The following is a 24,458-nucleotide window of genomic DNA, read 5'->3' on the forward strand; positions in this document are numbered from 1 at the left end:
GGGCCGTATATCTCTGCAACCCCAAACTCAAATGACCCCAAATTTGGGTCACTAACCCTACCCTTCACTTGCCTGAGGCACACCAAAATTCAAAGGAAACCGACCAAGCATGTCAATTAGAGGACTTAGAAAGGGCAACCTTTAAACAGAAATCATGATGCAACATTAACTATAGTGGCAGGACAACCTGTGTAATTATAGGCAGGCCTGTTTTCCATTGTTAAATATTGGCACAATATTAGCATTCTTCTAGTCCTTTGGAATTTCCCCAGTATTCCAAAATTTAATGAAAATCAACATCCATGGTCCAGAGAGCTCTTTGGTAACTCTTAAAACTTTTCAACATAAGTTATCCAGACTTGCTGATTTAAAAACATCTAGCTTTAGTAGCTGCTGTTTCACTTCCTTCTGAGTTACTGTGGGAATGGAAAGTATTTAATCATCATAATCTGATATGACTATCTGTTTTTTTCCTAAATACAGAACAGAAGTGTCTATTGTTTCCATCTAGTAATAGACCAGTACCATTGTTGGGATTCCTTTTGTTCCACAGTGAGGATAGTTAATCATTGGAACAATATAGAAATTTAAGGGTTGTGGTAGATTCTTCATCGCTGGCAATTTTTTAATGACGATTGGATGTTTTGCTAAAAGATATGCACTAGTGTAAACAGGAATTATTTTGCGGCAGTTCTATGGCCAGTGTTATGCAGAACGTCAGAAGAGATGATCATAGTGGTTCCTACTGACCTTAGAATCTATTAATGTAATACACTTAAATGCCTTACTGTGCTTAATCCTGCTGGTCATATATTTCTCCCTGTGTCCTTTTGCTTCCATTACCAATTTCTACGATCCCTCTGATTTATATTCATTGCTATCAACTTCCCCTTCATTCCATTTTTTATTTTTATATATATCTTTTATATATAAAAGTCAGGTTTTCTTTTTTGTAACCACTCTGGCCTTCTTCAATTTTGGGATTGGCTTTTGGGGCATCTAGTAAAACTGTTCTTAAACAGTTCCCAATTATCATTCACTTTTTTCTGTTTCAATTCTTTCTCCCAACTCATTTGGCTCAATTGTTTTCAGCTTTGTAAAATTGGCCCTTTAAAAAACACTAAGTTTGTATATTACTGTACTGGTTTGGACTTTATTCTGTTTGCACATAACAAATATGATCAAGTCATGGTCACTTGCACTACTACCACTAATTTTTAGTACTGCGATGAATTCCTCCTTATCTGTCAAGATGGCATCTAATATAGAAATCCCCTTGCTGGATGCAACACTTCTTGACTTAGAAAACTGTTGTCTGTAATGTTTAGAAATTTCAAGGACCCTTCAGTACTGAGAGCATGAGACCTCCAGCATATGCCATTTCAACTGAAGTCCCCCATTTTCCTACACATTATATAGTAGTTTAAGGAGCTGGTTACCCTATTCTCTAGTGTGATTTGGTGGCCTATAGGTGACACCTACTGGTACACCATCTTGAACTTTATCTGTTAAAACACTGATTCATAAACATTGAAGACCATCATCTTCTGAGTTGTCAGTGACTTAGAAACAGGTACTGCCATTTTTGGCATAGAGTGCCACTCCCGCTTCCAATTTTGACCACTCGATCCTTCCTAAATAATATCCTAATGTGTGAATCCTCCTACCAGGTTTCAGTAATACCAACTAGATTAAATTTAATGTTCATAAGTGAACATTTCCAGTTCTTCTAGTTTATTATCCTTCTAGCATTGGTGTATTGGCAATTAAAGAATTTCTTCTCTTCACATTCTTTGGTTTCTTGATTAATTTTGTTCTCAACATCTTTATTTTGTGCTAAACAAATGCTCATATATTCCCACTTTTCACCCTCCCCTTTTGTTATTAAGGTCCTGACACATCAACTTCTTCTGTTCTGGACAGAGCAAAAATTCCTATCTCTATCTGCACTGCCCATCACATGGGAGATGAACACCAAGACTTACATGGCAGAAATTGGATTAAGCAGAGTGGAACACCCAGAAGTGGCCTCATACATTGTTCGTCAATTTGATGGGCTGGTGATCTGGAAACAGCAGTAATGTGTCCTGCGGCTTTTCCTTGTGTCAGGACCCAGGATGTGTGGTGGAGAATGGCCTCTTGCAAAATTGGGCAATCTCTCTGCTATATGCCATCCAGCTTTTGTATGGTTGTGGGGAGCAGAGGAAAAGACAGGAACAAGAGATGGCAGGAATATTGTTACAGCCTTCCTAGATGAAGATGGTATGACTCTCAAACCTGATGAATCTGTCCTTCAAGTGTATGCGTCTCACAGAAGAGGTCTCCTATTGCAAAATCCAGTCCTCCATCCAGGACCAGAATGATTCAAAATGGATACTTGGATGATGTGATTATCACTCTCATGGACCCTAAAAAGAAGATAACAAATAGAACGTATTCTGTTGGACGAAGCAAAGTCCATGGAGAGAACCAAAACTACCATATTTAACAAATGAATCATAGCCGTGAATTCCTGGAGGAGAGCCTTAATGTTGGATGTATAAGCATTTCCAAGCAAAATATCAAGTCTTTGCAGTGTAATATTATCAGTATGTTCAAGAAAAGGAAGTTAGGTACAAATCCCATCGTTAAATTTTTTCTTGAAGAAGCAACCCTTATATCAATCCCAAAAGATCATAGAACACAACATTGGAACCTCATTGTTGTTCTTCATTAGTATAGCAGCAGCATCTAAGACCCCCTGTCGTGGATTGGACACTGGAACCATTGTGTTAGGCACTGTACAAATGCAGAACATTCTGCTTCTTACAGCCCTACCCATATTGAACCCTTGCAAAAGGTGTCCTTATCCTTCCTGTCCATTAAAGTAGACCTCCCAATAGCTACTGTATCCAGTTAGATGAGTTTATGAAGTTGGGAGCTTTCTTGGATGAGACCCAGTATTGTGCTTGTAATTTAGACAAGTGGTCCTCACAACTGTGATAGCATCATTCCAAAAGAAATTTAAAAAAAAAAAAAGACAGAGAAGTCTCATCTCAGGACAGAGAAGTCACATCTCCTTTATTGACATTTGCTAATGACCACACAGAATCAGAAATATAGGGCTGGAAGAGACCTCAAGAAATCATCTAGTCCATCCACCCACCCATGCTGAGGCAGGATTAAATATATCTAGACCATGCCGGAAAGGGGTTTGTCTAAACTTAAAAACCTCCAATGATGGGGATTCCACAACTTCCTTAGGTAATCTGTGCTAGTGCTTAACTATCCATATAATTAATAAATTATTCCTAATATTTATCCTGAATCTTCCTAGCTGCAAACTAAGCTGATTATTTCTCATCCTACCCTTGGTAGATATGGAGAACATTGATCACCAACCATCCTTTTTATAGCATTTTATGTATTTGAAAACTATGCCCCCCTCCACCTTTTCTTCTCTAAACTAAACGTGACCTGTGCTTTCAAACTTTCCTCAGAAGCCATATTTTCCAAACCTCTTATCATTTCTGTTCTCTTCTGGACTGTCTCTAATTTGTTCACTTTTTTCTTAATGCACGGTACTCAGAACTGGGGCACAGTACTCCAGCTGAGGTCTCTTCAGTGCCGAGTAGAGCAGAACAATTACCCCGTCTGCCTTCCCTTCAACATTTTTGTTAACACATCCAAGAATGACATTCACCTTTGTCTCCTCAGTCTCATACTGTTCAAATATATTCAATTTGTGATAAACTATAACTCAGATCCTTCTCTTCAGTATGACTGCCTAGCCAGTTATTTCCCAGTTTGTATTAGTACATTTGATTTTTTTTCTTCCTAAGTGTAATACTTTGCACTTCTCTTTATTGAATTTCAACATATTAATTTCAGACCATTTCTCCAATTTATCAAGATAAGTTTGAATTCTAATGCAGTCCTTCAGAGTGGTTGCAACTCCTTCCAGTTTGGGTGTCATCCTCAAATTTTATAAGCATACTCTACACTCCAATATCCAAGTCATTAATGAAAATATTGAATAGTACTGAACCTAGAACAGACCCTGTGGCACCCCACTTGATACATCCACCTAGCTTCAGAGTGAACCACTGATAAGCACTCTTTGGGCATGGCCTTTCAACGAGTTGTGCAGCCACCTTAGTCATTTTGTCTAGGCCAAATTTCCTAGTTTGCTTATGAAGATGTCACATGGGAGTTTCAAAAGACTCACTACATTCCAGATATATCATGTCTGCGTCTCTCCCCCCCCCATCCACTAGGATGGTTACCCTGTCGAAGAAGGAGATTGGGTCTGATTTGTTCTTGACAAATCTATATTTGCTATTACTCCAGGACTGAACAAATTGTTTGTTTAATAATTTGTTCAAGGATCTTTTCAGGTATCAAGTTAGGCTGACTGGTCTATAATTCCTCAGGTCCCCTTTTCCGCCTTTTTTGATGATAGGTATTATGTTGTCCTTTCTCCATTCCTCTGGGATCTCACCCATTCTCCATGACTTTCAAATATAATCTCTAATGGTTCAGAGATTGCTTTGGCTAATTTAAGTACTAGGGTGAATTTAATTGGGGCCTGCCAACTTGAATACATCTAACTTATCTAAGTATTCTTTAACCTGTTCTGTTCTTTCTCTATTGTTAATATTATTTTAAGCATCTGGTCTCAATTAACTTTTGAAGTGTAAAAGGAACACTTCAGCCTTCTCTGGCATCCATTATTTGTTCTCCTACTCTAAGTAATGGACCTACACTTTCCTACATTGCTCTCTTACTTCTAATGTATTTATAGAACCTGTTCTTACATCCCTTGCTAGTTGTAATTCATTTTGTGCTTCTGCCTTTCTGTTTTTGTCTATTCTTTTATACTCATCCTTAGCAATTTGGTCTTGTTTCCACTTTTTGCATGATTCATTTTTGATTTTTAGTTCCTTAAAAAGAGTACCTGACACAGCCATATTGGTCTCTTACTTCTCTTCCCACCTTTCTTCCAGATCAGGTTAGTTTGCTGTTGTGCCTTTAATATTGTATTTTTAGAAACTATCAGCTCTCCTGAACTCCCATTTCCCTAAGATTTCCTTCCCTTGGAATCATAATTAGGAGTTCCTTGAGTGTGTTGACGTCTGCTTTTTTGAAGTCTGTCTTTATTTTGCTGCTCTCACTCCTGCCTTTCCTTAGAATCAGGACCTCTATAATTTCATTGTCACTTTCACCCAAGTTGCCTTCCACTTTCAGATTCGCAAGAGTTCCCTCCCTATAAGTCAGAATCAAATCTAAAATAGCCACCTCCCATAGTTACATCCTCCACCTTCTGAAACAAAAAGTTGTCCCGAGTACATTCTAAGAGCTTGTTGGACAGTCTGTCCTGATTTTCCTACCATATATGTCCAGTGTGCAGCTTGTAGGCAGTATTTGGGTTCTGCTTCACCTGGCTTTCTTTCCAAGAGTATATGCCGAGGGACTTATAAGTTTCTTGAGGCTTGGTCTCTGAATATTGGTTTGGCTATGCATTTGGCTATGCATTTGGGTCTTGATTCTTTTCTCCCACTGTTCCTAATATGGTTGTGTAGAGAATGCATCCCCTTGTAACGTTCAGGAAATGCTATTACTGTTTTGGCCCTTGTTAGTGAGAACATCCCTTTGTTGGTATTTCCAGATGAGCCAGTTAGTGAGCCTGGCTGTATATCCATACCTCACAACTGGAATATATTTTCCCTCTGTAAGTTAGCTAGGATGTCAGCATTAGCACAGAATATCTCTTATTCCTACACATACACTATAAAGGAAAACCTTGCTTGAGTCAAAAAAATAAAAGCAGGGTGTTTTGTTTGTTCTTTCTTCACAGGCAGTATGGGCACTTGGCAATATTGCTGGAGACAGTACCATGTGCAGAGACTATGTGTTGGACTGCCAAATCCTACCCACTCTATTGCAGTAAGTCTGTTTTGATTTACTTTGTATCTTGTTCAAGATACTGGCAATAGTACTGAAGGACCTACAATGGCCAGACATGACAGGACAACCCTGACAATTATATATAATATGTGGTATGTGTAACCTTGCAGTTACACATAGTAAGTTTAGACCTTGATATAGGTAGACATAATTTAAAGTTTAATTCTATATAGGTTTATTTTTAAAGAAAAAAATTATTTAAATAAAACCATTTCATTTAAGTAAAAAATCAGATTTTTATTTAAAAAAAATTTTTTTTTATCCATCTTGGTACCAGAGGGTAGGTCCAGCTTCTGTGAATGTTCTTGTGTGTCTTGTCTGTTGGTCAGCAGTTCTTATTACAGTGGATTGCAGGAATGAGATTTGGAACTGAATTGTATTTGATGGGCAGCCAGTGCAGAGACCAGAGATATACCTATATATATCCAGCCCCCTGCCTTCACTAGCAGGACCAAGTACTGATTTTGCCCCAGATCCCTAAGTGGCCCCCTCAAGGATTGAACTCACAACCCTGGGTTTAGCAGGCCAATGCTCAAACCACTGAGCTATCCTTTCCCCCTTGTATTTTCTACCCACATGCTGCTGTATTTTCTACCAGTTGAAGCTTTTTCCGATCTCCCTCTTCAGAGAGGGGACAGAATGCCTCTACTAGACTCACCCCTCTCAAAGTCTTAAGGTGGAGTCCCATACCAGTGCTATGGTACTGAAATCCAAGTCAGTACAGACTGTCTCTTCTCAATCCAAGAACAGCACTTCATCCAGTACTTCTAGGAAGATGTCATCTTCTGCACCAGTCATGCTGGTACCAAGCATTTTGGCACCAGGAGTCATGGCACTGAATGCCCTCACACAAAGATCCATAGCACCAACCTTCTTCTCAGCGCTGTTGGAGTCTTTGGTTTGGGTAGTACATACCCACACATGGGTACTGGATTATGCCTAAGACATCAGGATTCAAGCTCTGCACCTCCTGCCCGTATTCATTCTCGGTCAGTGACAAGCACCAACGCTGCCTCTACTGCTTAGAAGCCCCCTCCACTCCAGATACTTGTGAGGTGGCAAGGGATCTCATAGAAAGTACTCTGCCCCAGCCCCCTGCTGTCAGAGACAAGCCTCCGGCACCTCCTACACGTGTGCCATCTAGAGGCAAACCGGGAATGATGAGGCCACCTTCCTCTCCAGACCGGCACTGTTCACAGTCTACTTCACCCCCGGCACTGGGCCCAGTACATGACAGCAAGATGCAGGGAGTGTGTTGCTCGCGAACTCCGGCACCGGGGAATCAGCACTGGTCACGATCGCCTTCTATCGCCCGGCACCGTGATACGGCACCGGAACATAGGAGCTGCTCTCCGGCACCGGACTTGCGGCACTGGTCTAAGTCGCGGGAAATCAGGCACTGTTCATCTACATGGTCGTCACAGCACCAATCTCGAATTTCCTACTCTCGGCACCGACCACCGGCGCAGGGATCCTCGGCACCGCCGTGATCATCGCCCTCTGACTCTGAGGACGGCTCCTGCTACTCATGGACAAGAGCGGGAGACATGCTCCTTCGTCCTGGCAGCCTCAATGGCCGCCTGCTGCACAGTGGCCCTTCTGGACCCCCTGGGCTTATCATCAGGCCCAGGGTACGCCTTCTAGGGTTTCTAGGTCCGTTACATCGGGGCATCACCGGGCATGGTCACAGCAGACAGAACCACCTCTCGTACCACAGAGGTGGCTCTATCCAGATCGCCCCCGCATACTACAGAGGGCACATTGGAACCGGCCCCAGATCCATCCACATCTAAGGTCCCATCGGATCACGCTGAGCCACTTGGCACCAATGCTGCCCAGGACCAACCTGAGCACATGGTGGGCCATGATGACCCTATGCCTCCACTGGCCTTTTCTTCATCATTGCCTGATGAGGCAGTGGCAGGGGCTTCAACTTCAGCCGGTATAATTTTAACTCGTGGGATTCCATGTCAAAATATAAGGAGTTACTTCCCACAGAGTCAAAGTCTGAGTTCTCGACACGGAATGAAATGAAACGAAAATGATCAGGGAGCTGGGGCACATAACTTACAAGGAGAGGCTGAGGGAATTGGGCTTGTTTAGTCTGCAGAAGAGAAGAGTGAGGGAGGGATTTGATAGCAGCCTTCAACTACCTGAAGCGGGGTTCCAAAGTGGATGGAGCTCGGCTGTTCTCAGTGGTGGCAGTTGACAGAACAAGGAGCAATGGTCTCAAGTTGCAGTGGGGGGAGGTCTAGGTTGGATATTAGGAAACACTATTTCACTAGGAGGGTGGTGAAGCACTGGAATGCTTTACCTAGGGAGGTGGTGGAATCTCTATCCCTAGAGGTTTTTAAGGCCCGGCTTGACAAAGCTCTGGCTGGGATGAATTAGTTGCTGTTGGTCCTGCTTTGAGCAGGGGGTTGGACTAGATGACCTCCTGAGGCCTCTTCCAACCCTAATCTTCTATGATTCTCAGCTCTGGTCGAGGAGGGGAAGGCAGTTGCTAGGACATCCCTGTAAGCCTCACTCAACTCGGCTGACTCCGTGGCACGTACCATCGCACCGGGGGTGGTCATGAGGAGAACAGCTTGGCTCCAAGCGTCCGGGCTTCCCCTGGAAGTTCAGCAGACCCTGCAGGACCTTCCCTTTGAGGGTGCAGGACTGTTTTCTGTCCAAACTGATTCAAGGCTCCACAGCTTTGAGGATTCCAGGGGAACCATGAAGTCTCTGGGGATGCACACACCTGCTACCCAGAGAAAGCCCTTCAAGCCTCAGCTGGTGCAACAGCAGAGGCAATCCCAACCCTGCCCAAGGCAGGATAATTACCACCAGAGGGGCAGGAATTGCAGGCATAGGCCTTCCAACCCTCCCTCAGGCCAAGGGCAGGGCCCAACCAAGCCATCGTCGGGGACCCAAGCAAGAGTTTTGAAGGGACGCCAGAAGATGGTGTACCAGCCACGGTTACGGATCCTTCCCCCTCCTCCCCCCCCATTTTTTGAGCCGTCTATCCCACTTCTACTGTGCATGGTCCCCTATAACATCGGACTGCTGGGTTCTTCATTCGGTAGAAGTGGGGTATTCTCTCCAATTCTGCTCCTCCCCTCCCTCGTCCCTCTTCAGGGACCCGTCTCACGAGCAACTCCTTATCCAGGAGGTGTACACGCTCCTCACCATAGGAGCGGTGGAGGAGGTTCCTAAGGAGCTAAGGGGGAAGGGATTCTATTACCATTATTTCCTAATCTCCAAGGCAAAGGGGGGGTCTCTGACCCATCTTAGACCTGCAAGGACTCAATCAGTTCATGGTAAAGTTGAAGTTCCGCATGATCTCCCTGAGCCCAATTATCCCTTCTCTGGATCCGGTGGACTGGTACGCTGCCCTCAACATGAAAGACGTGTACTTCCACATAGCCATCTGGCCGCCGCACAGACGCTTCCTGAGGTTCGTTGTCAACCGCGTACATTATCAGTTCACAGTGCTTCTATTCAGGTTATCAACAGCCCTCTGAATGTTCACCAAGTGTATGTCAGTCGTCTCAGGCTTTCTCTGAAACAGCCTACAAGTGTACCTCTACTTAGACGATTGGCTCCTGCAAGGCCGCTCCAGGGAGCAGGTGCAGTCCTATGTCCTGTTAGTCAGAGACACCTTCCAGAGGCTGTCTCTCCTCCTCAATGTGGATAAAACAACTCTGTCACCCACCCAATGAATAGAATTCATTGGGGCAGTGTTGGACTCGGTTCAAGCAAGATCCATCCTGCCACAACCCAGATTCCAAACACTGTCACACGTCATTCAGACAATACCCCACCAACGCAAGGACATGCCTCAGCCTTTTGGGACACATGGCGGCATGCGCCTATGTGGTGCGGCATGCCAGGATGAGGCTTAGACCATGCCAGGCTTGGCTTGCTACAGTCTATCACCCGGGTCGGAACAGTCTAGACTCAGTAGTAACAGTACCACCACGAGTCCTAGACACCCTAGGATGGTGGTTGGACCCTTGCATGGTCTGTGAAGGAGTCCCATTCACCACCCCTCAACCGTCCATGACCTTAGTAATGGACACGTCAGACCTCGGTTGGGGGGCACATCTAGGACGCTTACAGACTCAGGGCATGTGGTCGCAGTCCGAGATCTTGCTCCACATCAACATAAAGGAACTCCGGGCGGTAAGACTAGCCTGCCAGACCTTCCTTACAGTATTGCAAGGTCACTGCATGGCAGCGATGACCAACAACACCACCACCATGTTCTACATAAACCAAGCAGGGCGGAGCCTGCTCCTCCCCTGTCTGTCAAGAGGCGTCCTATATCCCAGGAGCATGCAACGAGCTTGCACACCACCTCAGCAGGTTGTTCCGCAGTTACGAGTGGTTTATCCTGACAGACATCATCCACTCCATCTTCCAATGGTGGGTGTTTCCCCAGGTAGATCTATTCACCACAATGAGCAACAGGAAGTGTCCAACATTTTGCTCCTTCCAAAAACACGGCCCGGGATCAATCTCTCATGCGTTCATGATGCACTGGGGGAACCATCTACTATATGCCTTCCCTCCGATACCACTCGTCCACCGGGTTCTCCTCAAGATCCACAGGGACAAGGCAGAGGTAATTCTGCTCACTCCGGCTTGTCCCTGCCAACATTGGTACACCACACTTCTGGAGCTGTCAGTCAGCACCCCCATTGCACTGCTGCTCCTTCCCAATCTGATTACGCAGGACCACGGCCACCTGCTTCACCCAGACCTCCAGTCCCTGCACCTCACAGCCTGGAAGCTTCATGGTTAAATGCAAGGGAGCTCCAGTGCACGGACTAGGTGAGGGAGGTGCTCCTTGGTAGCAGAAAACCTTCCACCAGGGCCACCTACCTGGCCAAATGGAAATGGTTTTCGTGCTGGTGTAATCTTAGTCGAGTATCTCCACTCCAGTCATCTATACCATTCATCTTGGACTACCTCCTATACCTGAAGCTGCAAGGCCTGGCTGGATAGTCTATCAAGGTGCACCTTGTGACCATCTCAGCGTTCCACCCCGGAAAGTTGGGACGTTTAGTCTTCGCCAGTCCTATGGTGGGCCATTTCCTTAAGGGCCTGGAACGCTTATACCCTCAGTCTTGGCCACCGGTACCGACTTGGGACCTCAATCTGGTTCTAGCTAAACTTATGGGAGCCCCATTCGAGCTGCTTGCTACATGTTCCCTTCTGTATCTCTCATGGAAGGTAGTCTTTCTGGTTGTAATAACATCGGCCAGGAGGGTATCGGAGCTAAAAGCATTAACCTACGATCCCCCCCACACATTCTTCCACAAGGACAAGATACAACTCAGGCCATGCCCAGCTTTCCTGCCCAATTCCACCTCAGCCAGGACATTTTTCTACCCCAAGCTGCACGCCAACACACAGGAGCAGAAGTTTCACTTATTAGATGTGCGGAAGGCGTTAGCGTTCTACATTGAGCGCACAAAGCCGTTCAGGAAGTTAAACCAGCTGTTTGTAGCGGACCAGATGAAGGGACTTCCGGTCTCCTCACAGCGCATCTCTTCCTGGATTATGGACTGTACCCGTACCTGCTATGACCTTGCATAGGTTCCAGCCCCGGCTATAACGGCCCACTCGACAAGGGCTCAGGCCTCTTCCACCACTTTCCTGGCCCAGATGCCCATCCAAGAGATCTGCAGAGCGGCGACCTGGTTGTCAGCGCACACCTTTGCCACCCACTATGCCATCACGCAGCATGCTAGAGACGATGCAGCTCTCAGTAGAGCAGTGCTCTAGTGGTGATTCCTTAACTCCGACCCCACCCCCGTGGGAGAGCTTGGGAGTCACCTAATTGGAATCTACATGAACAATCACTCAAAGAAGAAAAGACTGTTACTTACCTTCTTGTAACTTGTTCTTCGAGAGGTCTTGTTCACATCCATTCCAATACCCACCCTCCTTCCCCTCTGTCGGAGTAGCCTGCAAGAAGGAACTGAAGGGGAGTCGGGTCGGCAGGGTCATATATTGAGCGCGGCACTCCAGGGGGCTCCCTGGCCAACCCGATGGGAGCTGGTAAGGAAAAAAGTTTCCGATGACCGTGCACGTGGCACGCGCACAACTAATTGGAATGGACGTGAACAACACTTCTCAAAGAACAACAGTTACAAGAAGGTGAGTAACATCTTTTTCTTTTCCAAAGCCTTCTGCCTCAGCAGAGGAGCTGAGCCTTCACTTCCTCGACATCCACAGGGCCTTGGCCTTCTACCTGCAAAGGATGAGACCAATCAGGAAGTTCCCTAGATTGTTTATCACTGAGAGGATTAAGGGGCAGGCCATCTCCACACAGAGACTCTCCAAGTGGGCTTCAGGGTGCATTACACTATGCTATCAGTTGTCGGGACCGCCTCCACTCCTTGGGGTAAGAGCCCATTCCACAAGAGCCCAGATGTTGACTGTGGTCACTTTCCACAATGTGCCGCTTCCAGACATATAGGACAAGGTTCAATTCATACCTTCACTACACCTTGGTGCAGGACTCTGCAACATGCCTCATTCGGTGCAGCTGCCCTCTGCTCAACCATTCCATCCTCTTCCTCACACCTTCCTCCAAATTAGGTACTGCTTGTTAATCGTCCTCAGAGGAATACAATAGGGACTATCATTCGAAGAAGAGGAGGTTACTTACACGTAACTGGAGGTTCTTTGAGATGTGTGGTTCATATCTATATTCCATTTCCCATCCTCCTTCCCCTCTGCTTTGGATCTGTTCAATTTGTGGTGGAGAAGGAACTGGAGATGCAGTTTGTCCACCTTGGACAAAACCATGAGACAAAGCTAGGATGCATGCGTAGACCAATGGATACTACTACTACTACTTTCAAATTATCCAGCTCTGGACACATGGCACGCACACACAAACCCTCAGTGGAATACAGATAGGGACCACACATCTTGAAGAACCTCCAGCTACAGTTAAGTAACCTTCTCATCTCAAAGGAGAAAAGAGGTTGGAGATCCATCCTCTGTCTCAGTTGTCTTAATACCTGCATCCCTCATTTCTTGGATACCCTTCTGAATAGGATCCCCTCCCTGGATTCCATTGTCTGGTTCCTGGCTCTTCATCTTCAGACCCTGCCTACTTTTACATCTCAACACATCCAGGGACAGTAAGTATCTGAAGTTTCTCACAGGGACATCAGACTACCAACAGAATCCTACTGTTTGGTGTCTCCATGGCTCCACAGGTGTTCACCAATGTCATAATTGTGGCGGACACCCATCTAAAAAGAGAAGGAATCCAGGTGAATCCCTACTTAGAAGACTGGCTAGCTTGGGGAAAATTTCCCTCTACCCCCCAGCAAGTGACTGACTCACTTCAGAGGATTACTTTAGGTAATCCTCAGTGGGATCAGAGGATAATGGCCTGTAGAATGTGGTGTTAGACAGCTGGAATTGATATGCAAACTAGATACAATCAATTTAGGATTGAATAAGGACTGGGAATGGCTGAGCCATTACAAACATTGAATCTATCTCCCCTTGTAAGTACTCTCACACTTCTTATCAAACTGTCTGTACTGGGCTATCTTGATTATCACTTCAAAAGTTTTTTTTCACTTACTTAATTGGCCTCTCAGAGTTGGTAAGACATCTCCCACCTGTTCATGCTCTCTGTGTGTGTATATATATCTCCTCAATATATGTTCCATTCTATATGCATCCGAAGAAGTGGGCTGTAGCCCACGAAAGCTTATGCTCTAATAAATTTGTTAGTCTCTAAGGTGCCACAAGTACTCCTGTTCTTTTTTCGGATACAGACTAACATGGCTGCTACTCTGAGTCCTCTAAGAGTTAGTAGCAAATGGCAGTTCCCGCATGAGGACCTGTTTTTGGCCAATCACAACAAGAAGTGTTGTGTTTCAGATGTTGCATGAGCTTGGGCTCCTTCTCAGATACCTTTCTTATCCATGGCCTCCTGCTCTGATGTACACCTTTTCAAGGATACCCATAGTACGCTGGGTCTTAAGAAAACCGAAGCAGGATATGGAGTGAGGTATGATAACCCCAGTATGGGCCAGACAGTTTTGGTACTAGTCCCTTGTGAACCTGTCAGTACAATGACTCGTCACCTTGCTGGTCCAACCAGATCTGGTCTTGCAGAATAGCTGACAGATTCTGCAACCAGATCTGATGTCCTTTGCACCTGCCAGCCTGAATTCTGGCTGACTGACATCTACAGAAAGAAGCTGCTCTGCTGAGGTTCAAGACCTCTTGCTCCTAAGCAAGAAGCCTTCGACCAGACTGACATTTAGAGCCAAGTGGAGAGATTTTCTCTAGGCAATGCACTGCCAGCTTTTGCTTGTAGCAGCCCTGATTCCCGCTATTCTAGACTATTTAGTTTCTCCAAAACAATCGGACCAGGTCCTTAGTTTGATACTTCACAGCGATATCTGTAAATCATCCTTCTATACAAACCTACACTGTTGTCTTGCAGCCTGCAGTGACGAGATTCCTTCAGGGGCTCATGTGTTTTCCTGCTAGCCCAAGAACCATTCTCCCTCTCTCCTGGTGTTCACTGAACTGATAGGTCCTACCTTTTGAGCCACTGGCTACATGTTCCGTTTACCACCTGTTGATGACCTTTAGCAGGATAGAGATTCAGGGCCTCATGATGGGTCCTCTGTACACTATCTTTCATGAAAACAAAGTCACAGTCTCAGGCCTCACCTGAAGTTGCTGCCTAAGGTGGTTTCCGACTTCCACATCAGTCAGTTGATTCACTCCTGGTTTTCTTCTCCAAACTACATTCCACCCCCAGGCAAAATTTCACATGTAGGATGTCATGAATTTTACTTGCCTAGGACTAAGTTATTCAGATGTACACCTAGACTTTGTGGGTTTTGTTGAAAGGGTTAAGGGATAACTTCTGTTGTCTTAGACTGTCCAAGTGTATTGGACTGTCATTGTTTTGTCTAAGAAAGATCCACCTGAACAGGTTAAACCTCCTTCTACAGGCTCAGGCAGCCTGTATGGCCTGTGTAGATAACATTCCCATATCAGAGTTGTGTAGGACAGATCCACACCTTTAACATGTATTGTTCCCTGATGCAAGCATACAGGTTGGACACTTTTTTTGTAGGGGGGTTGGACTAGATGATCTCCTGAGGTCTCTTCCAACCCTAATCTTCTATGATTCTATCCTGAGCAAGATAATGGAGTGGCCAATAAGGAACTTGATTAATAAGGAATTAATGGCAGGTGATGTAATGCAAATCAGCATGGGTTTATGGGAAATAGATCTTTTCAAACTAACTTGATATCTTTTTTGGATGAGATTACAAAATTGCTTGATAAAGATAATAGTGTTGATGTAATGTACTTAAACTTCTGTAAGGCTTTTGACTTGGAACCATTTTACATTTTGATTAAAAATCTTGAACAGTATAAAATTAACATGGCACACATTAAATGGATTAAAAACTGGCTAACTGATAGATCTCAAAATGTTTGCAGTGTTGTAGCCACATTGGTCTCTTTCACCAATGGAAGTTAGTCCAGTAAAAGACATTATCTCACCGTCCAACTCTCAAAATGTAATTATAAATGGGGGGTCATCAAGCAGATGTTTCCAATGGAGTCCCACCAGAATCAGTTCTTGGCCCTATGCTATTTAACATGTTTTGTCAATGACCTGGAAGAAAACATAAAATCATCACTGATAAAGTTTGTAGATGACCCAAAACTGGGGGAATGGAAAATAATGAAGAGGACAGATCAATGATTCAGAGCAAACTGGATCACTTGGTAAACTGGGCACATGTAGTATACGTTTTAATATAGCAAAGTGTAGTGAAGATCCACGAGACCGATTAAAGGATTAAAAAACTTTCCTTATATGATAGACTGAAAGAACTCAATCTATTTTGCTTAAGAAAGAGAAGGTTAAGGGGATGACATACTTACAGACTATATATCTACATGCGGAACAGATATTTAATAATGATCTCTCCAGTCTAGCAGAGAAAGATATAACATGATCCAGTGTCTGGAAGGTGAAGCTAGACAAATTCAGACTGGAAATAAGGTGTAAATTTTTAACAGTGAGAGTAATTAACCGTTAGAACAGTTTACCAAGGATCGTGATGGAGTCTCCATCACTGACAATTTTAAAATCAAGTTTTTCTAAAAGATCTGCTCTAGGAATTATTTTGGGGCAGTTCTATGGCCTGTGTTATACAGGAGGTCGTACTAGATGATCACAGTGGTCCCTTCTGGCCCTGGAATCTATGAATCAATATGTTGTCTACACAGATTCCACAATCTGCCTTCCAGGCCTGCTAATAGGAGTCCTGCTTCTAATCTATGGGATTCTTATAGGTGAAGGAATGGAGTGCAGATTCCAACCACCCCGCCCTAAATTGCCCTCTGCTATGGGGAACAAGAGAGCACTCAGGCCACATGCATGACCCAAATAGACACTGCTGTTTTAAAGAATCAGATCTTCCTTGCGTGGGGCATATACACACTAAGAGTGGAATGACCACACATCTCGAAGAACCACAGTTACTATTCTTTTGTATTTGGGAAAGCCTAGGCCAAGCCATATATGTTTTCCTCTTTGAAAAGGAACCACGTCGTTCTCCTCTCCCAGCTAACCATTACGCATGAGGATTTAGTTGCAATGAATAATGCTGATAGATTAAAAGTGAAGCTTTGAGACAACAATGGCTTGTTTAATGAAAACAGATTCCACTTTCATGAAGATCCTGTTTGTTAAAGTAGTGGTTTAGTTGCAGTTCCTGTTCTTTGTGAACTTTTTTAGCTGGCTCAAGCTCTGTCAAAGATCTGTTTTCATGAAACTATTCAGCCAGTTAAAGAGCATAGTAGTTACTTTCACGAAAACCAGGATTGCTATGTAATTGTTCAGATTATTTTAGGAGTGGTAGAGCTATTGAGCCAGCAGAACTGTTTCATGCAGAACAAGATCTTTGACACAATTACTGTTGCTTTTCTCAAAGGTCCTGTTCTCTATAAAAACATTGTCATTTGAGGAGCAGAGCTCCTAAATCAATTGAAAACTTTCATGGAGATCCTGATCTTTAACAAAATAGCAGTTTTTTTTGTCAAACATCTTTGACGCATCAAAAATGCCACTGGACTAGCAAAATCCACAGGGAGTGGCTCTGCAGGTGGGGAGCATATGTCTCTGATTCTTATTTCACCAGTGGACACATGTTTAATGTAAACGTTCTAAGCTGGACTTTGGGCCACCTTAAATGCTTCACGCATCTGAAATAACAGCACTATAGTGTGCTTTGCTCTTGGACTGAGTTTAGAAGTAAAGACCTTGACTGTTTTGTTTTTAATGTTCAGATTACTTTCAAAACAGAACCGTCTCACCATGACCCGAAATGCTGTGTGGGCTCTGTCGAACCTCTGCAGAGGGAAGAATCCTCCTCCAGAGTTTGCCAAGGTAAGAAATGTGTTAAAGAAATCAAGGATTTGAGAGGTAGTGAGATGGTGTCGATAAATAAGGAAGAAAGAAAGGCATTGTGATGTTTAGTACAAAGCAGCAGAAACATTTGGGACTTTCAAAATTTCTGTTTGAACAGACTTCTTACAAATCAGGCTTGTTTTTGAGTGTGCTTAGTGCTATTGAAATGTGCATAGATTGACAGCTTGGGAAGTAAAGTACTTGATTCATAGAATTAGGTCCAGTATATAGTCAGCTGCAGTGCAAGTTTCTCTCATGTGTACTGCCCTTGCCAATATGTCTCATCTCTAACATGGACACCACCTCTAGAAAAGAGAGGGAGTTCATTTTTCATGATCCAGTTACTCTTTGCCCCCTCTCGCTGAGACTATCAACGGGGTGTGTGTGTGAGAATTAGCACCAACTGAGATGGTGTTTTTTTGGGATGTGGACAGCTCTCTATAAGGAACTAAAATGGTACCTCCAGGTCCACCTCTTAGACAACTGATAGAGGTGGGGTTTTTGAATGGTTAGTATTTTTCAGAGAAAGATATTTTATGAAAAAATCAGTTTCCAAACTAGTCCTGCTAACATAGTACATGGAATGAAGACTTGCTATCTTCTGGAGATCAGAACACCAATTATGAGTGTTTGACACTCGTCGGGAGGTGTTGGTGTTGGTGGAATGGGAAGTATTGAACAAACTGTCTGCAATCCTACCCATTATGTCTTCAATACTGTGCCATACCTATTTACACTGAGCAAAGTCTGGCGTTTACTATGCACTCGTAGTAACAAAAATGGTATGTACACAGCATGCATCTAGTTTGAACCAGGAGGAGCAATCACTATTGGCAGGGCTTCATAGGGCACTGCCACAAGTGATACGGGCAGGATGGTTGCTGAGTTGCTTAGTCTAACAGGAAGTTGTGGGGTTCTGCATGGATGTATTTAAGACCTCTCCCTAATGCCACACTGCTTTGAGCTCATGCCATTTTACTTATGGCACAGGTCTGAAAGTGGGTGGGACACTTATACTAAGCTGGTGACTTTGCTGCTGGATAGTCCAGCGCCTGACAGCATTACGGGGCACTAGCGGTAATAGCTGCAACTTGTGCAGGGGCTGGAAAGCATATAACTGATTCTGAATGTCACACTGATGTTCCCAGTTTCTCCTGTGGTGACGTGCTGCTGCATGTCTGACCATGTCTGCACTTCTGAGGTTGAAGCAGAATTCACTCCTGCTTCCCCATGTAGATTGGACACTGCATGGAAGTATTTAGGTTCTCCAATTTTTCTAGAATGAGTACCTCCATATTCTACTGCTCAGTAGTCAAAAGCAGTACTTGCTTTTAGAATACTCCTACCAGCTGTCTTGGCCCTTTGAATTCCACTGTTCATACATCTGCTTTTTCTACTTAATGTAGGTTGCACCCTGTCTGAGTGTGCTGTCCTGGCTGCTCTTTGTCAATGACACAGATGTGCTAGCTGATGCCTGCTGGGCCCTGTCATATTTGTCTGATGGACCTAATGATAAAATCCAAGCTGTGATTGATGCAGGAGTGTGCAGAAGACTTGTCGAGCTGCTGATGTAAGAACTTCACTTTAAACAAATGTATTACTCACTGTTACCTCTTTACAGCTTCCTCACAGCTCAACTTCCTACAATAGAAAGGGTAGGTAGAATTTCTGCAACAGTAGGGTTAAACAGTCAGTTTCCTGGGTTAAAACCAGCTTGTTCACCGCTTGTACAGTCCCTGCTCTTCTCAAAGACTGCTGCAGAAGAGCCATCAATAGCAAGTGGGTGAACTTGAGGGACTACAGACCAAGAGCAATTCTCAGACTTTGTTGCTACTTTTCTTGTGCAATAAATTGGGGCATAGGAGAATTGAGGGGATTGGGATTTGTAATCAACTTCAGAACAAAGGGGTTAAAAATTGGGATCAACATTTTCAATCCTTGGTGCCCAAAATTAGACTTCTAAATCATGTTCAGACCCCTAAGTAAAAGTGGACTGATTTTTTTCTGAAATGCAGACTCCCTGCAGCTCCCTTTGACTTTAATGGGAATTGTCAGTGATCAGCACTTCTATACATTTTGACATTTTATTTTGGTACCTATATATGGACTTAGGAGCCTGATATTAGGCATCCAAGTTTACAAATTTATGCTGAAATTTTCAGAAAAACGTTTAGTCTTTCATACTGAGTATAAACAGTTTCTAGAGTATAAACAATATATTTTAAAAAAAGAAAGAACTTGATTTTGAAAAATAGCTTTTTAAGGTCCTGTTAAAACTGAAATTTGGTACAACAGTTTATTTTATACCGAAGTTACAAAAATGGGACTTAAGCAAATTCAGTCCATACACGTCTTAGTCTGTTCTCTAACCTCAAGACATGACTGCATTAATACAAAGCCCTACAAAATGTGTAAAGAAAGAGCAGTAAAGAAATAAGAAAATAGACATCTCTCTTGCTAAAATGTACAACTCTCTTGCTAAAATGGCTCGAGGATAACCCCGTAATAAACAGAACCTAATAATCACTTATTAAAAATGCAGTATGAGAGAAAATCACTGAAAAAAATGCTACTTACTATTTTATTTTTAATGTCTGTCTTATCATTAGAGGAAACAGTACCATTTCTACTTTTTCTCAGTTTGATCTTCAATAAAATGGTACCATTGATCAATCATAAATATAAAAAATAGTCTGTGAAACTTCTGGAAAAACAAGTATAACTTGTTCCTTAAGAATGGATCTAAAAATTGATAAGGTAACCTGATTTCCAGTCATGGTACATGCCAAAATTGAACTGAACCAATAGTGTGTCTTTGAAAAGGAACATGTGGGTCAGGAAAAGAAACAAAGCAAAATTACCTCCTATGGAAGCAATAGATGCATTAAATTTAGGGCAAAGAATAATTAATTATAAACTGCTTTAAAAATGTTTTTGCTGCAGCTCTCCTCTATTCCTAAACTTTTCTCAAATATGCATGATGCATTTTCGATTCACTTCTCCATAAATAAATATATGTGGTAGTTGATAAAACCCTGATTTAAATACTCTAAATTATTTTCCTGACTCTTTTATATTGAGCAGACACACAAAATGGCCAGGAATAACAGCAGGCAGCTCAGCCTGTGGAAGTGTAATATTATAGTCGTTTCATCCTTTCATAGAAAGGATATTGATTTTGCATATCAGAGAGGCTTATACAATTAATCTCTTTGGAATTATAAAATATTTCCTAGAATTTTCTCCATCCTATTAGGGGCCATATCACCATCCTCTAATGATGGAATCACTAAAGAATGAGAAAAGAGATACAGAAACTTGAGAATTAATCAAACTTTATCAGAATTAACAATTTCAGGTAACTTAGATGCAGATAATTTCCTAAGGTCCCTGCCACTCCAACAGAAATTCTGTTAATAGGAGGACATTTTGCTTGCCAGAATGTGGTCCAATTGAAGATATAGTCATGAGTCATTTATTTTTTGTCTGTTCTGAGTAATTTGTCTGGTGTTGAGGGGAAGAGGGAAATTCAGTTTCGTATGAAAAAGAAATTCTAATTTACACTCAGTGACTAATAAAACCCTCCAAACAATTAAAAAAAAAATTCTTAGGAACTAGTGACCAAAAATGTGTACTAAAGTTGCCTTTAGAGATTAGATTTTTTTTTTTTTTTTTTTTTTTGTAATTAGTATATTTTGTGCATTTGGCAGCAGTTTGTGTGCAGTCAGTTTCATTGTTTCCCTTTTATAGCTAGTAAGTTATTTTCCATGCTGTGAGTATTTCATACAGAAACAAATTTCATACAGGTTACAACACTCCTGCTAATACATCCCAGAATGATGTTTACCTTTTTTGTAACAGTGTTACACTATTGACTCATATTATATAAGTACTTTAATTACACTTTTAAAATTAACTAGATTTCAGATGACTGATTTTCAGAGGTTCTGAGCAGCTTCTATCCATTAAAACTGTGGATGTTCAGCACTTCTGAAAATCAGTTCACAAGCTAACAGGGTTCCTTTAAGATTTTCACCCTAAGTTTTTGAGACACATTTACAAATTTGATTTAATCTTAATAGTCTTTATCAGTTTATCTGGAAATTTCCTTTTGGTTTTGATAAAGTTGTCAAGGAAAAATACTGGTACCCCTACCACAGTGAATTATTCTTCACCAAATTTATATGTATTAGATTATAACCTCTGAGAGCTATGTTTCATCATCATATTCCTACATTGCAATGGATTAGACAGCAATGGCCAAGAACTTAGTTAGTTTCCCAAGTCAATGAGAGGAGCCTGGGTGCTTGGTGTTCTTTGAAAACCAGGCCATTTTTTCAGGTGCCTTTAGAGTTTAGAATTAAGAGTCTAAGTTGAGGCACTTACTTTTTAAAATCATGGCCAATGTGTTGGTTGTTGTGTTTTGTTTAAAGCCTGTGCTCTAGTTAAGTGTCAGACATTTAAAAGCTACTAGTTTCAAATCAAAATGCATTTTAGCTTGCCTCTAACTCTAAAAGAAATTCAGTAATTTCAGTCAAACTTGGCAGGAGAATTCTCCTAGGGCTAGCAAGGTGGCAGTGGGTCCTGACTAAAGGGTGGAGGTGCAGATACTTTTGGGCTGCTTAATCTAAGTCTTTGCTTTGACTTGTAGGCACAGTGACTACAAAGTGGTATCTCCTGCCTTACGAGCAGTCGGGAACATTGTGACAGGGGATGATATCCAGACCCAGGTATGGCTTCCGCTACAACTGTCTTGTAATACCATCTTCTTTTCTCTTAGTTAGCAGGGGTAATTTATATAGTCACAAGCCTTGATGTTTTCCTTTGATTAAAAACTGTCATTTTTGGAGCTCCAACAGGGAACTGATTGCAGCAGAACATGTTTTTTTTCAAGCTTTCACGCAAACCTCCATCACTGCATTCAGTCCTGACCATGCTTTTCCAATCCTGGGTTCCCATATAGGTATGTACATGCTGGTCAGTCTTGACCTGCAGCACCCTCTAAGTATTCCTGTTTTAGTTCTGTCCCAAGCAAAAACTACCTGTTATGCTGAATTTTGTGGTGGTTCTATGATGTGGCCTAATGTCCTCCAAGTTCTAGGTTGAAAGCACTAAATTCCTTTTTCTTTGTGGTCTGTGCCAAAGCTGAAACCCAGGTTCTTCTTCGAGTGATTGCTCATGTGTATTCCACAGTAGGTGTGCGTGCTCACCACGTGCACCGGTGCCGGAAGTTTTTCCCCTAGCAGTACCCGTAGGGGGGGAGTGCCCCCCGCGACCCCTGGAGTGGCGCCTGCCTGGCGCAGTATAAGGGGAGCTGCACGCTCCCCCGATCCTCAGTTCCTTCTTGCCACCAGTGAAGGTGCGTCAGAACTACTCAGCTCCAGCTTTGCTGTAGCTTGTCCCCAGAAGAACTGTTGTTAGTTCAGTAGTACCTGTAGCCAGTTAGCTTTTCAGTTAAGTTTAGTTAGTTAGTGAGCCCGAGCTGGGGCGTGCCCCAGGATTTAAGTCGTTCTCTTGCAGGCGTTCTATGCCAAGGAGTGACCTGCACACAGACTGTCTGTGCTGCTTAGCAGAAACCCATATCAGCGAAAGGTGCAAGATCTGCAAGTCGTTCAAGCCCCGGACTAAAAGAACAAAAGGGACATAGACATTAGGGACATTAGACTCTGGGCCACCTGATGGAGTCGGGGCTGGCCCCGACCCCAGCACGCCGCTCCGAACTGGTACCCAGCACCGCGGCGTCGGTATGCGGAGATCCTCCGGTACCTTTGACTAGTCGACACCGCTCCCCTTCCACGGGGCACGCCAAGAGGACTGGAAAGACTTCCTCTTCGCAACGGCACCGAGGGAAGTCTGGGACAGAGGCAAGGCCCACGTTGGGTAGTCCTCGATCCCCACCGGGCCCTAGCCCTCTGACTCACGTTGAGCGGGGTAGCCCGGCTCCTTCGGAGCAGGCCTCTCTGGATGCCATCTACGCTCGAAGCCCTCCAGGCGGCTATGGACATTATGTCCATGCCGGTTCCTGGAGCTCCGCCGATGTCGGCCCCACGCTCCAGAGGCAAGCCACCACTGGGATCGCCGCAGTCACCACCGGCGCGGTACCGGTCTCAGTCGAGGCAATGTTCCCAACACCACTCACCGCCCAGTGACCGTTCAGGGCTCAGTCCATGTGGATCGCCCTCGACACCAGCCAGTCTATCTGGATGGGTGCCATCCGATCGGGACTTCTGGCACTGCTCATCTTTGCTGAGCGAATACCGATAGGACCATGGCGGACGTCGCCAACGGTCCTCGTTTCGAAGGAGGTACTGCAGTCGGTCGCAGCATGGCCGTCGACGCCCTTCCTGCTCGGGCTCCTGCTCCAAGTCTCTGCCAAGGCACCGTAGCTACGGGTGTCGATCGCCAGCGCCTTGCGAGACTGTTCGTGGAGCAGCTACTACCGTCGGTGCCGTTCTTCCGCCTCGAGGTCGCGGTCCCGTGGTCGACGTACATCCCGGCACCGCCGCCACTCCCGGTCCAGAGGCAGCAGCGGGTTGTACGCCAGCCTGGCCTCCGCTCACAGTCGCCTGTCTACAGGCCAGGCTAGGCAGCCCGATCAGCTGGCCCCACCGGTGCCTCAGCAAGTGTAGTGGCACCGAGCGTCATGGCCGGCCCAGTGGTACCAGTGGGCACCGTGGCCCCCGGTGCAGCCCCCCATAGGGACTCACTCGGTGGCCGAGGTATCGGAAGTACCGTCGGCCTCCATCCCTAGACCACCAAGAAAGGAGTCGGTGGGACCCATATCCTCAGCGCCATGCCCAGAGTCCGACCAGGTGGTGGATCCTCCGGTGCCGGCTGACATCCAAAGCACCGCACCGGCCTCCTCGCCCTGTCCGGAGGAGCTGATTGCGGCCCTGTCCCCCTCCGTCCCGCAGGAGGACTACCGGGCCCAGCAAGAGCTCTTAAAAAGGGTGGCAGTGAACCTCCACCTCCAGGCAGAGTAGATGGAGGAGCCCTCAGACTCTGTTCAATGTGCTGTCCTCCTTGGCACTGGGCAGGG

At 44.3% G+C, this 24,458-nt stretch overlaps 1 protein-coding gene across 1 annotated transcript in view; it reads left to right on the plus strand.

Annotated features, from left to right (window-relative positions):
• Positions 1 to 24,458, plus strand: part of KPNA1 (karyopherin subunit alpha 1) — a 146,184-nt gene that overhangs the window by 72,487 nt on the left and 49,239 nt on the right. Inside the window, exons 7-10 of the mRNA XM_065403407.1 lie at positions 5,837 to 5,925; positions 17,299 to 17,398; positions 18,826 to 18,989; positions 22,071 to 22,149. Of these exons, the coding sequence (XP_065259479.1) occupies positions 5,837 to 5,925; positions 17,299 to 17,398; positions 18,826 to 18,989; positions 22,071 to 22,149 (432 nt within the window). The remainder of the gene's footprint in view (positions 1 to 5,836; positions 5,926 to 17,298; positions 17,399 to 18,825; positions 18,990 to 22,070; positions 22,150 to 24,458) is intronic.

Source organism: Emys orbicularis, chromosome 1 (assembly GCF_028017835.1).
Source record: "Emys orbicularis isolate rEmyOrb1 chromosome 1, rEmyOrb1.hap1, whole genome shotgun sequence".
Lineage (NCBI taxonomy): Eukaryota > Metazoa > Chordata > Testudines > Emydidae > Emys > Emys orbicularis.